Source organism: Anopheles coustani, chromosome 2 (assembly GCF_943734705.1).
Source record: "Anopheles coustani chromosome 2, idAnoCousDA_361_x.2, whole genome shotgun sequence".
NCBI classification, from domain to species: domain Eukaryota; kingdom Metazoa; phylum Arthropoda; class Insecta; order Diptera; family Culicidae; genus Anopheles; species Anopheles coustani.
The window spans coordinates 13,662,525-13,675,946 of record NC_071289.1 but is presented as its reverse complement, the minus strand read 5'-3'; the positions used below and the strand labels follow the sequence as shown (position 1 = coordinate 13,675,946).

At 45.6% G+C, this 13,422-nt stretch overlaps 1 protein-coding gene across 1 annotated transcript; it reads left to right on the top strand.

The window, feature by feature from the left end:
• Positions 1 to 1,182: 1,182 nt before the first annotated feature.
• LOC131265658 (ribitol 5-phosphate transferase FKRP) lies at positions 1,183 to 12,240 on the top strand. The gene is made up of 4 exons (XM_058267947.1): positions 1,183 to 2,020; positions 2,111 to 2,286; positions 5,619 to 5,735; positions 11,365 to 12,240. The coding sequence occupies exons 1-4, from the start codon at positions 1,183 to 1,185 to the stop codon at positions 12,238 to 12,240; spliced, it is 2,007 nt and encodes a 668-aa protein (XP_058123930.1).
• Positions 12,241 to 13,422: the final 1,182 nt, after the last annotated feature.

The window sequence follows — 13,422 nt, the reverse complement described above, 5'->3', positions numbered from 1 at the left end:
GAGGTCACAATTTGGCCACAATTTATTGGCCCTCTTTCGCTTTATCTTACAAGCTGATGTGAAAATCTGGTTTTGTTTGTGAATGATAGTTTACTGCCTGCTCGTGTCCTTGGAGTGAAGTGAGTAAGATGAATGCAAGCTGCACCAATTGCAACTGGTTAACCTTGAGATGGAAATACAAAAGGCTTTACGAGGAACGCAAATGCGTTTTCCACAGAATCGATCAATAAAACCGAAGCATAAATCGAATACAAATTAACAATTACTTGTACTAAATAAAATATTAAATTAAAGTAATGCTTGTATTAAATAAAATATTAAATTAAAGCTACGAAATTTTTTTTAAGTGACAACAATGAAACCATAATAACCAAAACTAAATAAATGTGTGTATGACCTGTTTGTAAAACACTCATCTCTTGGTTGGTTGACTACCATCTAGTACTCTGTATTTTCTAGAGCCCCTGCTTCGATACTAACTTTGTGAGTTGTTTTTCTAATTTAACATCCCCTTCAAACAAAACCCCTTTCCTAAACCGTCGTCCCATTGTGCGCACATATAATCCTACATACTCATTGATTCTTAACGTCCTACACAGGCCCTTCGCTGCGAACGAGCAACCGGACAGTACAAAAGGACACTCTCTTGATGAAAATAATTCGATTACCATGTGAGCGAGCAGCATTTCCCTGTCGGCAAATAAATCCCTCCGTGTCCCTTTGAAGCACCAAGTGTGCGCGTGTGTGCGTGTGTTTGTGTGTATCTAGTGCTTAGTCCCCTCTTTTGCCCCGGCTCGTTGTGGGTTGCATTTCCCTGACGTGCGATGAATGCTGTGATAGGTCGCTGCGGTGAAGAGCAACGGTGCTGGTATCAAAAGGGTGTAGGTGAATAAAAAGTGGATGGCCATTTGCCCTGCCCTTTGCATCACCCTCGCTGAAGGGTAAAATAAGCAACGGCGTGTGCGTGCGTGTGTGGGGAAGGCAAACAACGGCAAGTATAAAAAAAGGGAAGTCTCCTAAGGGGAACAGTATCTAACGGTGAGATTGCTAATCATGTTTTTATGAGTGCGTGGTGAGGAAGATGTGACCTACCCCCCGGGGTGGAAATGTGTTAGAAGAATACCACCGGAAGTAGTGTATATTAGCACATTAGCCTGATCGGTACGCGCGCCAGCTTTACCCATGAAAGCAAAAAACATGCGCATGAAGTACGGGAAGCTGTTTATTTTCTTTATGATCTGCTTCAACCTGATCGTGTTCTACTACTCGTGGAAGTACTTCCTCACCAGTGGCCACTACCTGGCGGAAACGCTCGGTGGTGCTGGCTCCCGTGCCGGCTCCCACTCGGTGTTGCGCCGTTCCGGTCCGGCACCCGATTCGATTCCGCTCGTGAGCTACGAAAGCTCGTACCGGATAGGAGACCCGGGCGGAGCGACGTTGAACCGGTTGCGCTTGCTACGTCCAACGGATTCGGATGCCGCACAACCACCACCACCACCTCCGGGGCCCAACAGTGGTCTCCCCGGCCGGGACCGGGTTCAGCTGACGAACGGGTACCTGCGCAAGAGCATCACGTTCGTGTTCCGTGACTTTTACGACTTCGACAACGATCTACTGCAGTCGATCGGGAGCGTCACGAGCCTCATCCCGGGTGTGAACGTGTTCGTAATCGCCCCGGAACTACCCTACCCCCCGCTGGACATCTTCAACGTGGCATCCGCGTCCACCGGCACCGGTCAGCAGCGCGCCGGCAACCAAAGCACCGGAGCCAAACTCGGTGCCGGTTGGTTCGAGAAGGGTAGCAACGTGCGCTTCTTCAACCTGGCGTACGACGTCACCAAATCGCTGCGCGACACCTTCCCCATCCTGCACGTCCGCACCCGGTACGTCCTCTTCATGCCGGACAGTGTGCGTCTAACCGGGCGTGGACTCCTCTCGCGAATGCTGCACGAAATCGACACACCATCGAGCGACGAGCTACTGCTTCAGCAACATCAGCACCTGCTGCTGAAGCAAAACGCCTACCGGCTGCGGAACGAGCAGTCGGCCTTCCACCAGCCGGGGCAACCCCCATCACCGCTGCACCACCAACCACCACCCCCACCGGCGCCCCATCTGGCCCTCCCGTTCGATGTGAACCGGAAGCCGGAGCGGCGCATCGTGGCGGTTCCGTTCGGGGCGGCCAACGCGAAACCCGCCAGCGCCAACTGTGTCCAGATTCAGCTCGATCTGCCCAACTGGACGCTCGAGTACGTGACCGGCAACGAGACGGATAATTGCGACATGGTAATTGGCACACATTAATCACCCCCGAGGAACTCCCAGGATTCCCGATCCGCTCGCTCGCTGTCACTCATTATAGTTATTTCGTTACCCGCACCGTGGAGGAAATGGGGCGCCATTACGAATTCCCCCGGCAGCTCATCAATATGGATGACGCAAATGTTGGGCCACGAGAGAGGCCACGAAAGAGGTTTGGGTGGCAAAGGGAAGCATATTTGAAACCTCATTTACGGGCAACCATTCATTTCCATCAAATTCCGCCGAAAGAAGCATTGATGGAGTCGAGCCGAAAGAAATGGAAATGTAGATACGGAGCCGCCGCCTCCGTCGTCGGGGGAATCGGAATCAATACGTGCGGATTTGTGGGATATATCTTTCATCCACCGATAATATGCTTCATTTCCATTCCCGGCACGGACGAAAGGTGGGAGGCAGAGGGGGGGGGGGGGGGGGGAATCATTACTGGGGTTTTGCATTCCGGCGTTGGAATGTCGGTCGCATGCGGTGAGATTGCAAAATATTTTGCCTCAATAATGTCGCACAGCTCGTGGGAGGAATTTCTAATGGACGTTGCTGTGGTAAAGGTTGTTTGAAACATAAAACAAATTGTATTTCAATAATTAAAAGAAGGTAATAAAGTAACAGTAAAAGAATTCAAACAATTTGATACACTTTTTACTACCGTGTGCCAAAGCTCGTACATCAAAATGTACCCGATAAGAAGCGCACAGGAATCGTTTGGCAGGGAAATTTATTGGCTCATAATTTTCAACCGGCTCGCAAACACGCGCCACCGCTTTTTTTTTCGACATGCGAAAAACGGTTTTGCCGGCTCGAAACGCGCCATACGGTTTTGGTTCATTTTATTATACTTTCTACGCCATCGGTGGCATCAAACGCGTGCCTTTTTGGTGGAGCGTATTGTATGCGGGTTGTTGTTGATGAAAAGATAAGCCACGCATGGTAACGCAACGTGGGGCCGTTGCGTCGGAAAGGTGCCGGAACCGGTTGAAATTAATAAAAAGGTTCGTTCTAGTAGGGGCGCACAAAATGGCACACACGAAAAGAGGGTAGGGAACGATGGGTGGGTTTATGAGAAAAAGGTTCACTTGTTTAGTCAAGAACGCTTGTAAGAAAGAAGAGCTAACAACTAAACATAAAGTGTATGATATAAGGAAAAATTATAAAAGACTTAGTGCGGTTACCCAACAACTCTCGCTACGCTGCTCACCAAAATCACAATTAATTTTAACAACACCGACCGCCGACACAAATGCCGGATGATCTTCAATGAATGAAGCTTTGCTCCAAAAATTAGGTCGAAAGGACAGATGCATCATTTCACGCCAGTTCCTTTTATTCATGCTCCTGCTTTGCTGTTCATGTTTTAATTTCCACACAAATCGTGATTGCAATCTTTCCAACCCCGATGGCAGCATTCAGGTTCGGGCAGCGTTAGCTCCGTTGTTGTCACCGCCTGCCCATGTACCCCTGTCGGGCGTCAATCTGGTGCAGCCACTTTCGACCACTCGATGCCACGGTGCTTGTGTCGTTTTTCTCGAGCTTGCAGGCGATGAGGGCATTTTTATTTTTGTCCTCCCGTACAATCTTTCCACTGCACGCTGCGCTGCAGATGGCTTATCGGTTGGCCTGCACACTGGAGTCTGGTGCCTTTTTATTCCGCTGCTATACTTTTCTTTCCCAGCCACTTGAAGCGGAATGAAAAGTTTCAATGCTATGCTCTCGGGCCCGGTTGGACGATGACTTCATTTTTTTTTTATTCTACCCCCCGAAAACCTGTCCGGGCAACGGAAGCGACCTATTTGTCGCTGTCTCTTTTCTATTAAAACACGACAGTGCGGAAGGAAGTAGAAAAGATTTTTCAATCATTAAGAAAGTGGATTATGCCATCAATTTTCTCTAAACGTGGAGGATATTCTCCATTAGGGGAAGAATAACTCCTTATCGATTTAGTTTTTCGATTCTTATACCTGAAAGTAGAATAGTTGAACTAACTTTGATTTGCTTTATTGTCGTAATATGCCCAATAGAAAGTGTGTCAAGATGTCCCGGTGGGTTAAAATGAACCGGCACTTTTTAAGTAGAAATAGGTAATAGTAATAGAATATGTTCATTGGCGTCTCTTATACATACTATGTGAATTACATAACTCTACAATTATATTAAACAGACAAAACAATCTAAAACTAATTTTGCTTGAAATCAGGTAAGATTTCCCTACAATAATTTAAGTTATTACAAATGTTAAAACAAAATATTTAAATCAAACAGACATTCATCAAGTACCAGAATTTAAAATGACACAAGGAAGACGCAATAATTTAGCAATTTGATGTCGTAGTATTATTTTTATTGCAGTAAAAGAGAGGTCAGAGAATTGAACTATGAAAATTTGAGGTCGTCGAATATCGTCGATGAATGGTCTCCGAGAAGTTTATATTTTAACTAAGCATTTTTCCCCACATAATGTTATTGTTGTTTTTACCATTGAAATTATTTTGTCAGCTAACAAATAAATATGAAAAACATGAAATATGAAATCATAAAACTTACTTGGCATTAATCGCCATGACTTACATGAATCATCCCTATCCTTTTTTAAAGCGATAAACATGAAGTACCTCAAAAGTTAAAACAACAAATTTGAACAGCTATTTACATATTTTTGTTATCTTGATTTTAATTTCTTAGATATAAAAGCGTGTAAACATTCCTTAAATTCTTATTCAACCAATGCCTATCAAATATCACACACAATACACTTTTACTTAACAAACATAAGCCTCGCTTTCCCTGCTGAGTTTACCACACCTGAAGGCACGCCATGAAACAATTGCCTAAATGGCGACCATTTTGGTTTGCCTTCAGCTCCGGTGACATCGTAACGAGGCGTTCGGTGTGTGCCATCTTGGGCGATAAAATATGTATCGGCTTCTCGGCTTCCCCCGGGCCGCGGCATGTTGGGACGGGAAGGGGCACACACAACAGTCTTCACTTAGCATCAGCAAGTGACACACGGTCGGATTTAACGTAAGCCTCGGCCGCAATCAGTTGCGACAGGACAGGTGTTGCTTCAGGGTAATATTTTTCCATCACCGTGCGAGGATTTCCTTGGGAGGGAAACTACGTTCGTGACCTCGTTGTATGGCATTTCGTTCCTCCTCACACACACACACCCACACACACGTACATAAATATACTTTCACGTCACTCATGCTGTTTTTGTTTCCTCCACCCAGTGTTTAACTCTGTTAGTAACACTGTCTTTCATTCTGTGTGTGTATCTGTGATTTTTTTTCTCTATTTACTTCCAGTTCAAACAAAAGCACGCGATCCTGGTCGAGACGGAGCTGCTGAAGGAAATGCCCGACGCACTATCGTCCCCCTTTCCGGACGTGTTCTACATTCAGGCCAAGCTGGCTGGCGTCAAGGTTCGTAGTAGCCGTAAAGCTCTCACACATGCATCTCCAGTACAACCAAAAAAAAAGGGGACAAAACAACAAGCAAACGAAACGGAAAACGATTTACTTGTTTTTCCTTTTGGCCTTTACTCTCTCCCTTCCCCCTCACTGGTGTTTTCTCGTTCGTTACGAAATTTCTCCAACGTTGTTTTGCGAGTGTTGTTGCCTTACGCCTTAAGATTGTTGCCGGAAGTGGCCGGATTCCGGATACGCCATGGTGCGGTTTGTTTCTCCCTCCCCATTTTGCTTCCATTTTCCCAACCATTTGTCATACACTTCATCTCGCACCGGGTGGTGGTAAGGCATCGTTCGTGCGGCGTTGGTTTGCGGTAAGCTTGGTTCCGTCCATTTCCTCCCTTCAATTTTGGCCCGTGCAACACAAAAGCCCGCTCTCGTGAGTTGAGGAAGCGGGAAAAGGGAGGTAGGGAGGACTGGAGTGCGTGAAATTGGAAAACGCATACGGCACGCTGGAAAGCACCACCTTATCAGCGGAGAGAGTGAGAGGAGGAGAGGAAAACACCATCAACTCGCATTACTCGCACCGAACCGTAAAGTCATTAAATGTTATGAGTCCTCCGGGAATGCAGGACTGGGCAATATTCTTTTCCTGTTTTTTTTCAACACTCGAACGAATTAAAAGATCGACGGGCTGGGATAGGAAAAAGGACGTCAAGTTTTGGAGAGTATTAATACGGGACAGACCTCACGAACAACAAAACCGATTAAACAGCACTTTTTATCGGCTGCCGACCCTTCGGACGATTTAGTATTTTTCCACCCATTTGCTACCGGGCCCCCCGAACAGAGTGCCCTGTTTTCCTCTCGAACGCTTTTCCATCGTTTTTCCAACGCATTTACTTGATACCAATCATACGCCTTGGAATGGAACGCGTTACTTTTTTGCTGCTGCCTCACGTGAGGAAAAACCGTTTCCCAAAGCCAGCCAACTGAGAGAACACACAGCGAATTCACACACATACATCGCACACGGAGTAAAGGAAGAAAAGCGATTCCGTAAGCTTAATGCGCCTCGAATCGACAAATGAAACGATTGTGCCCAAGTCGGCCAAGAATACGTCGGTTGCAACTGGTGAATGGTTATGCGAACACTTCATCTTACGGGTTCTTACCGCATCCTAGCTTCCAGCGCTTTTTCACATCGGAAAATTTCATACTTTTCCCTTGCGAACCATGCTGTTTGGTGGCATTTTCTTTTCGTCCCTAGATTCAAATGCCGAGCAAACTGAAGGACGTCCCTACCACTGCGTGCCTTTGTTGATTTCAAGGTCTTGGATTCTCTTTTTTACTCGTTATTTTCCCTCTCGACGAGTCATGAATGATGAATTTCAAAGTCGTTTTGGGATCGTTTAAGCGAACGACTCGAGATACGCTGAGGTTGTGCGGAAGAATTCGCTTCAAATTGAACTAATTCCACACTTGATTCGCCATGAGGTCGGGGGGGGGGGGGGGGGGAGGGGGAAGTGGTTCAGGTTTCCCTTTTTTCTAAACAGGAATTTTCTGTCCATTCCATCAATACACGGTCTGTTTCTGTTTCACTTTTTTTTCCTTTTTGCCGGTGGAAATGTTCGACACAAAACCCCCAAAAACTGAGCAAAGTCTTAACCGATTACGTGACCTGGTTTTTGGGCATTTTCCTAAGACCGGAATAGAAGGTTCTTGGACAAACGACATATGAAAAAAGGAAAAGAAAACTTGGAGAAACCCTATTTAAAATCCCTACCAAAAACCGCACAGGTGAAAAGCGCCACTCAAGGGGAAATATTTTTTCCTCCAACTTTCTGTGACTATTTCGGCTGTTTTTGATACATGCTTCGAAGAGTTTTTTTTTCTCCAGAAATTCCTTCTTCTTCTCACAAAAAGCCTCGTACGCTCGTCGATCGGGATAGAGGACTCGCTGACAAACTTCTGGTCCTTTCTTTTGGGGCAGAATTTTATGTGCGGATTCCTGGGATGGCAGCTTTGGTGGAAGCATCGTAGAGCACAATTTAATGGGCCTTTGCGTTCCAACAGCTAAATCTGTTGCAAACGAGGACAAAAGAGAATGTTTGGACCACAGGAAAATAAAACTTTACTTTTTCTTATGTGCTTTAACTTTTTTAGTTCTTAGATCCTTGCGAACTTTTAGGTAACTTTAGGCTGTCATCGGAGTCGGAGTGGTGTTGGCATATTCGTGTTTTTCGAATTCATCTACGTAAGCTAAACAACATTAAAATGATTTTAGTTGGAGAAAATGCATAGACCTAATGCAAATGAATGGTAATGAAATTGTTATGACACTTTCATTTTCTGTCCGACTCCACGCCTTGCTTGGATGAGCGAAATTCCACATCTCATTCGCAAGCCCAAAAGTGGCTGGGCAACTTCCAATCATAATCCCATGATTAGCATAATTTCGTTTTAAATCCAAACTGCGGTTGACATCGCCTGGGTTCCTTCCTATCCCGCCCGGTGATTGGTGGTACTTTTTTAGAAACTCACTGAGGCGAACGCTCGGGCGTGCGTTTTCCGTGAATCATTTTCCGCCAGCCACCGTGTCGGAGATGTCACGAGTAAAAACCGGATAACTTTGCGTAACGATGACGACGAGGAAGATGATCGCGACTTACGAGAAAGTTGACGAGCGCCAGAGTTTAACGCCGGGGTGGCGCAAAAGTCAAGTGTACCAATTTTGCATTTCCCCCAAAAATAGCACATCATCATCCGGGTGGCGTGGCGAAAGTTTCTTCCGCCAAAAAGCGGGAGGAAGTTGCCTTTGCAAACTTTCTTAGTCGCGTTCGGTCTGTGCGTTCGTTCCGTTGTTGGCAGAAAAAAAGAACCCATACGCACGCGTGTCTCGCGAGGTACCGTAACGTGCCGGAAGCAACGAAGAAAGGAAGCTGTGGCACCTGTTTTGGCACGGACAAACATCCACCCATGGCGGGGGGAGAAAATCTTTCCCCGCCAGACGGTTGTGCGGTTCGGCGAAAAACGCGTACCGGCCGGTATTATGAAGATAAATATTTGAGTTTTACGACGTCGACCGTCACCGGCGTCTGTTGGCCCAAAAGTTCGGCGGTAATCTTGTTGATTCCGAAGAAAATACACTCGCCCAATCGCGCGCCTTGGGATTCGCGAGTTCCGGCAACCGTCGTTTTCGATGTCCTTCCTTTTTTTTCTGTCTCCCCGGTATTTATTTACTTTGGAAAACAAACGCCACAGCAAGGGCAAAAAGCAACATTTTCAACCAACAGCCAACCGGCGCTCTCGGTTTCGAAGTCGTGAAAATGGCTTCGAATGGAAAAACAGCCTCGTGGATGATTTTTCGTCGACAAATAATAACAACAACAACAATAACCAAACGCAACCACCTCCTCCCTCTCGAGGGTTTGCCCGAGGCAGCCGGAATAAAAGCGTAATGAAAAGTCTGACGGACAGTTGCTAATACGCTCGGCAGTGTCTACGAGTTGGTCCAGCACGACAGAGAGAGTGAATGAGTGAGTGAGTGAAAGAGAGAAAAAACTCCACAAAGGCAAACAATTTTCCCCAAAACCTTGAAAACTTCCTCATGTAGGCCACCGGATTCCCTTCACTTTTCCCGTTTGTCAGCGAAATCTATCCAGCGTCAAGTTTGAGAGGTTTCTAATTTGCTTTTGTTTGGTTTTTTTTTTGTCGAGCGGAAGACGAAAGAACGGAGGAACCGATGCTTTCCACAATTGCTTTTCTTCGTGACGGGAAAGAATGAAATTGCACAATAGATAGGAAAATCGTCCGGGCGGTCTTCACTTTTTCCGCAAAAATGCTGAAAGCGGATTGTAGGATGTGTAGGATGGACGAACGGAGAATTTTCTTTCTACACCGCTTTAGGTCTGTCACAAAAAGTCTATTCAAAGATCGCCACACACACACACTAACACACGAACATTCACAGACATCCACCTATAATTAGCTATTGTTCATAGCCCACAGATACGTCCCCACGGAGTCCATCAATGTCCGGCGAGAAGACGTACGAGTATGGTCGCTGGTGGCGAGGAAGGCATTTTCCGGAAAAAGGAAGCATTTTGCGTGAATTAAATTTTCACTAACGATCGCTTTGTTCACACACTGTCCTGCGCTACGAAACAATGCGTGCAAATCTAGTACTCTAGGAGCCTACTGCGACAGCAAATTGCGTCGAGCCACTTGAATTTCATTTGCCCCAACGTTTGCGCGACGAGCCCAAAATTGCGAATGCGTGACGTTGAAGCCACTGTTGTGGACGTGTGTGTGTGTATTTGGAGGGTGGGAGGATTGCGTTTGCAATTCAATTCGCGGCCGAGCGCACACTCGAGAATGAGGCTTTATGCTCGATGCCGGTGGAATCACGCAAGAAATTCTAGTTAGTTGTCCTTTTCCTTCCCATTTTTTATTTGGCAAGCTTTTTGCTCATGCAAATGAAGCAATTTCGCCGGCTTCGAATGGAGTCACTTTGCCATGTGATAATAAAACGAGTACATGTGTTTCATGGCGTGCAGCGCACCGGAAGAACGGGATGAGATTGAAATTTGGAATCTGATATTGGGAAGTTAATTTCAAATTAGAATGATTACTACGGAAGCAACGCGTATCTCTTTTGCATTTTTATTATTTCCATAAACATTAACCTTTTTTCAAATTTCGTTTGCGTTAAATATCTAAAGGGAGTGATAAGATCTTTAAGTGCTAAATTGATATTAAATTCAAACAAACATTTTTGACTTACTTCACAAATAAATGGTTATGGAAAGTAAAAAAAATCCATATTATATTCTTCATCAACTGTCTGTGTTTATGCCATATTTATTTTAACTTCTTTACTGGTACATTTGCCTATGTAGAGTTCAATCAAATATGCAAAACTAATCCCCGATTTGGGGGTGCCCATGGAGCAGCGGTAGCGCGAGGAAACACCACACCACAGGTGTGGGATCGAATCTCGAGTCTGGCACCCTCCGGTATTACGAACGGCTGACCACCGATCTATAATATACCGTCTTTCGGTCACACAAACTCTCTTCGGAGAGAGGCCTTGTCCCACTAGGGGATGTCGTGCCACATAAAAAAAAAAAAAAAAAATCCCCGATCTCTTTCACCCTCAAGGTTCAGAGGTGGTGAGTTCGTTTAATCAGACCACTTCACAAACATTGATACTGGTTTGGTATAGCATCGAAACATGCGGGCTGTTGAAAGCAATCGATTCACCTTTCCCAGCTATTAGAAAAGGGAGAACCGGGAATAAAAACGAAAGAAACCCACAAAAAAAAGAGGAGCAAATAGAAATTTCAGAAAAATCGAAACAAATAAAACCGGAAACGTTTGCGAATCGTTCCGATCGATGGCTTGATACCGAACGGTGGCCCAATCTTGCTTCACCTGGCTCCTATCGAGAGTCTACCGTCGGGTCGGGAAATATTGTTCCTCCTTCCGGTATGGAAATGAGATTTGGTCTCCGGTTTTCCACTGCTTCCGGCGGGCGGACAAAAGTGGCCTGAAATTTGTGGGAAGGATTTTTGTTCTCTCTGGTTTTGTTCGTCTGTGTGCACGATTCCCGCTGATTGTATTGACCCGGTTCTCTTTGCAGAAGGTGCTCCTGAATGGCGCCTTCCAGGAGGGCCGCAAGCTGTTCACCTCGTACCACACGAAGACGAAGCGGCGCAATGTGCGCAAGGACCAATTTAAGGCACTCTACCGACGTCTGCAGGTGAAGAAAGTGATCCGCAAGAGCTACCTTTACGACAAGTCCGCCGGACGGGGCTCGCTGCTGACGGCGGGCGGTGGAGCAGGAGGGGCTGGAGGGCCGGGCGGGATCGTGGCACCCCGGCGGAAGTACGTCAAGAGTTACGAGCACAACAACCAGACCATCTCGCTGCTGACGGAAATCACCTTCTACGGGTGTGAGAAGCAGACGAAGAGCTGCATAGGCCAGGTTCACAATGGCCGCCCGTTTTACCGGTACCTCGGACGCCACACGCCACCCTGCTGCATGGAAAAGCTGAAGGCCGTCTTCCGGCACGTGGTGGACGAGTTCGAGAACGTCGGCATCCGCTACTGGCTGGACAATCGGGCGTTGCGGGACGCGATCGAGCTGAAGACGCTGGCCGAGGACGCGTACGAGATCGACCTCAGCTTCAACGGGGACGACGTGCAGCGGTCGGTGGCGCTGCGGAAAGCCCAGACCAAACCGTACACCGACGAGGCCGGGTTCCACTGGCTGAAGGCCACCGATGGGCACTACTTTCGGGTGCAGTTTTCCAAGACAAACCAGATCGCGGTCAACCTGCTCCCGTTCGACCTCTCGAGCGGGGAGCTGGTGCGACCGAGCGGGTTCTACGGCTGGAAGGCGCGCAAGTTCTCGGTGGAGTTCCTGCACCCGATGTCGACGGTGCTGTTCCTCGGCAAGCCCATCATGTGCCCGAACAATGTGATAGAGTATCTGGAAGTGAAGAATGTAAAGTAATCCGATGGCCGGCCGCTTGGGCCAGGAATATCGCGGGAACAAACTGCGTGAAAGTAGGTAGCGCTAGAGGAAATTAAGGTAAATCTTAAATCAACAATAAATATCAACGGTGTGGAACACCACCCACCTGAGGACAATGACAATGTAAATATGATTTAGCTAGTATATGCGTGCGAGTAAAACAGAACACCAATCAGAGACTTATTAAATGTTAAATTGAGCAAACATTTACATTTCCTATCGAAAGGAAAATTACGCATATATGATGGTAAAACAAAACGGTATTAAACTCATTACGTTTATTTTTAAAGAAATTCTTTAACTATTAGATTTTCTCAAGGTGAAATCACAAAACCTTTTAGTTTATCGAGTAGATTTAGAAACTCAAATATCGTAGAATCAATTGGTTTTATTACAATATTTTAAAGGGTGGCAAACGAAAATACGTTCTCGACAAATTATAAATGGAAAATCGAAATTGTGATATATGAAATTGAAAATAATCCCCCTTATCGAATCTTATCTGGTCAAATAACATACAAAAACGATAGGAGCAAGAGTGTTGTAGGAAAGATTTTCTGTATCATCACTTCTTACAAGCGCAAAAGATAGCATATAAAACTGCTTTGAACGAAAAACATGAAATAATATAAAAAAAATACACCGGATTATCCATATATTTCCATCAACGCTTCGTACTTGTAGAGTTAGTCAATTAGTTTATCAGTATCGTAGTTAAAAAAATTGTAGCATGCTTACACATCTACACATGATAGAACCACACCTGAAGCGTGATAATCCGGAACTGTTGAATGTCCAAGATAAAACAAATTTGAAAAAAAAAGCTATGGATGTTGGTAGATAGTACTATACATTCCATGTGATATTTCCAATAGCTTGAGGCAATCTGCTCCTCAAGTAGACCTATGCAAAACTTGTAGGAAAAATAGCTATCACAAACCAGAAATAGAGAAAAAAGCCACATCCTCTCCAGTAAAACATAGACAATTAAAAGTAGCTTAGCGAAAGAAAAACATTATTCCAAAACTCTGAAATGTACCACGCTCAGCTCAAAAACATAATTACAAAAAGTGTTCGACATACTAAAAGCATCACAGATTCGTTCCTTAACCGGTATCCTAATAAAGGAAAGTGTAACACACTTAGCGCTCCAATTACAAA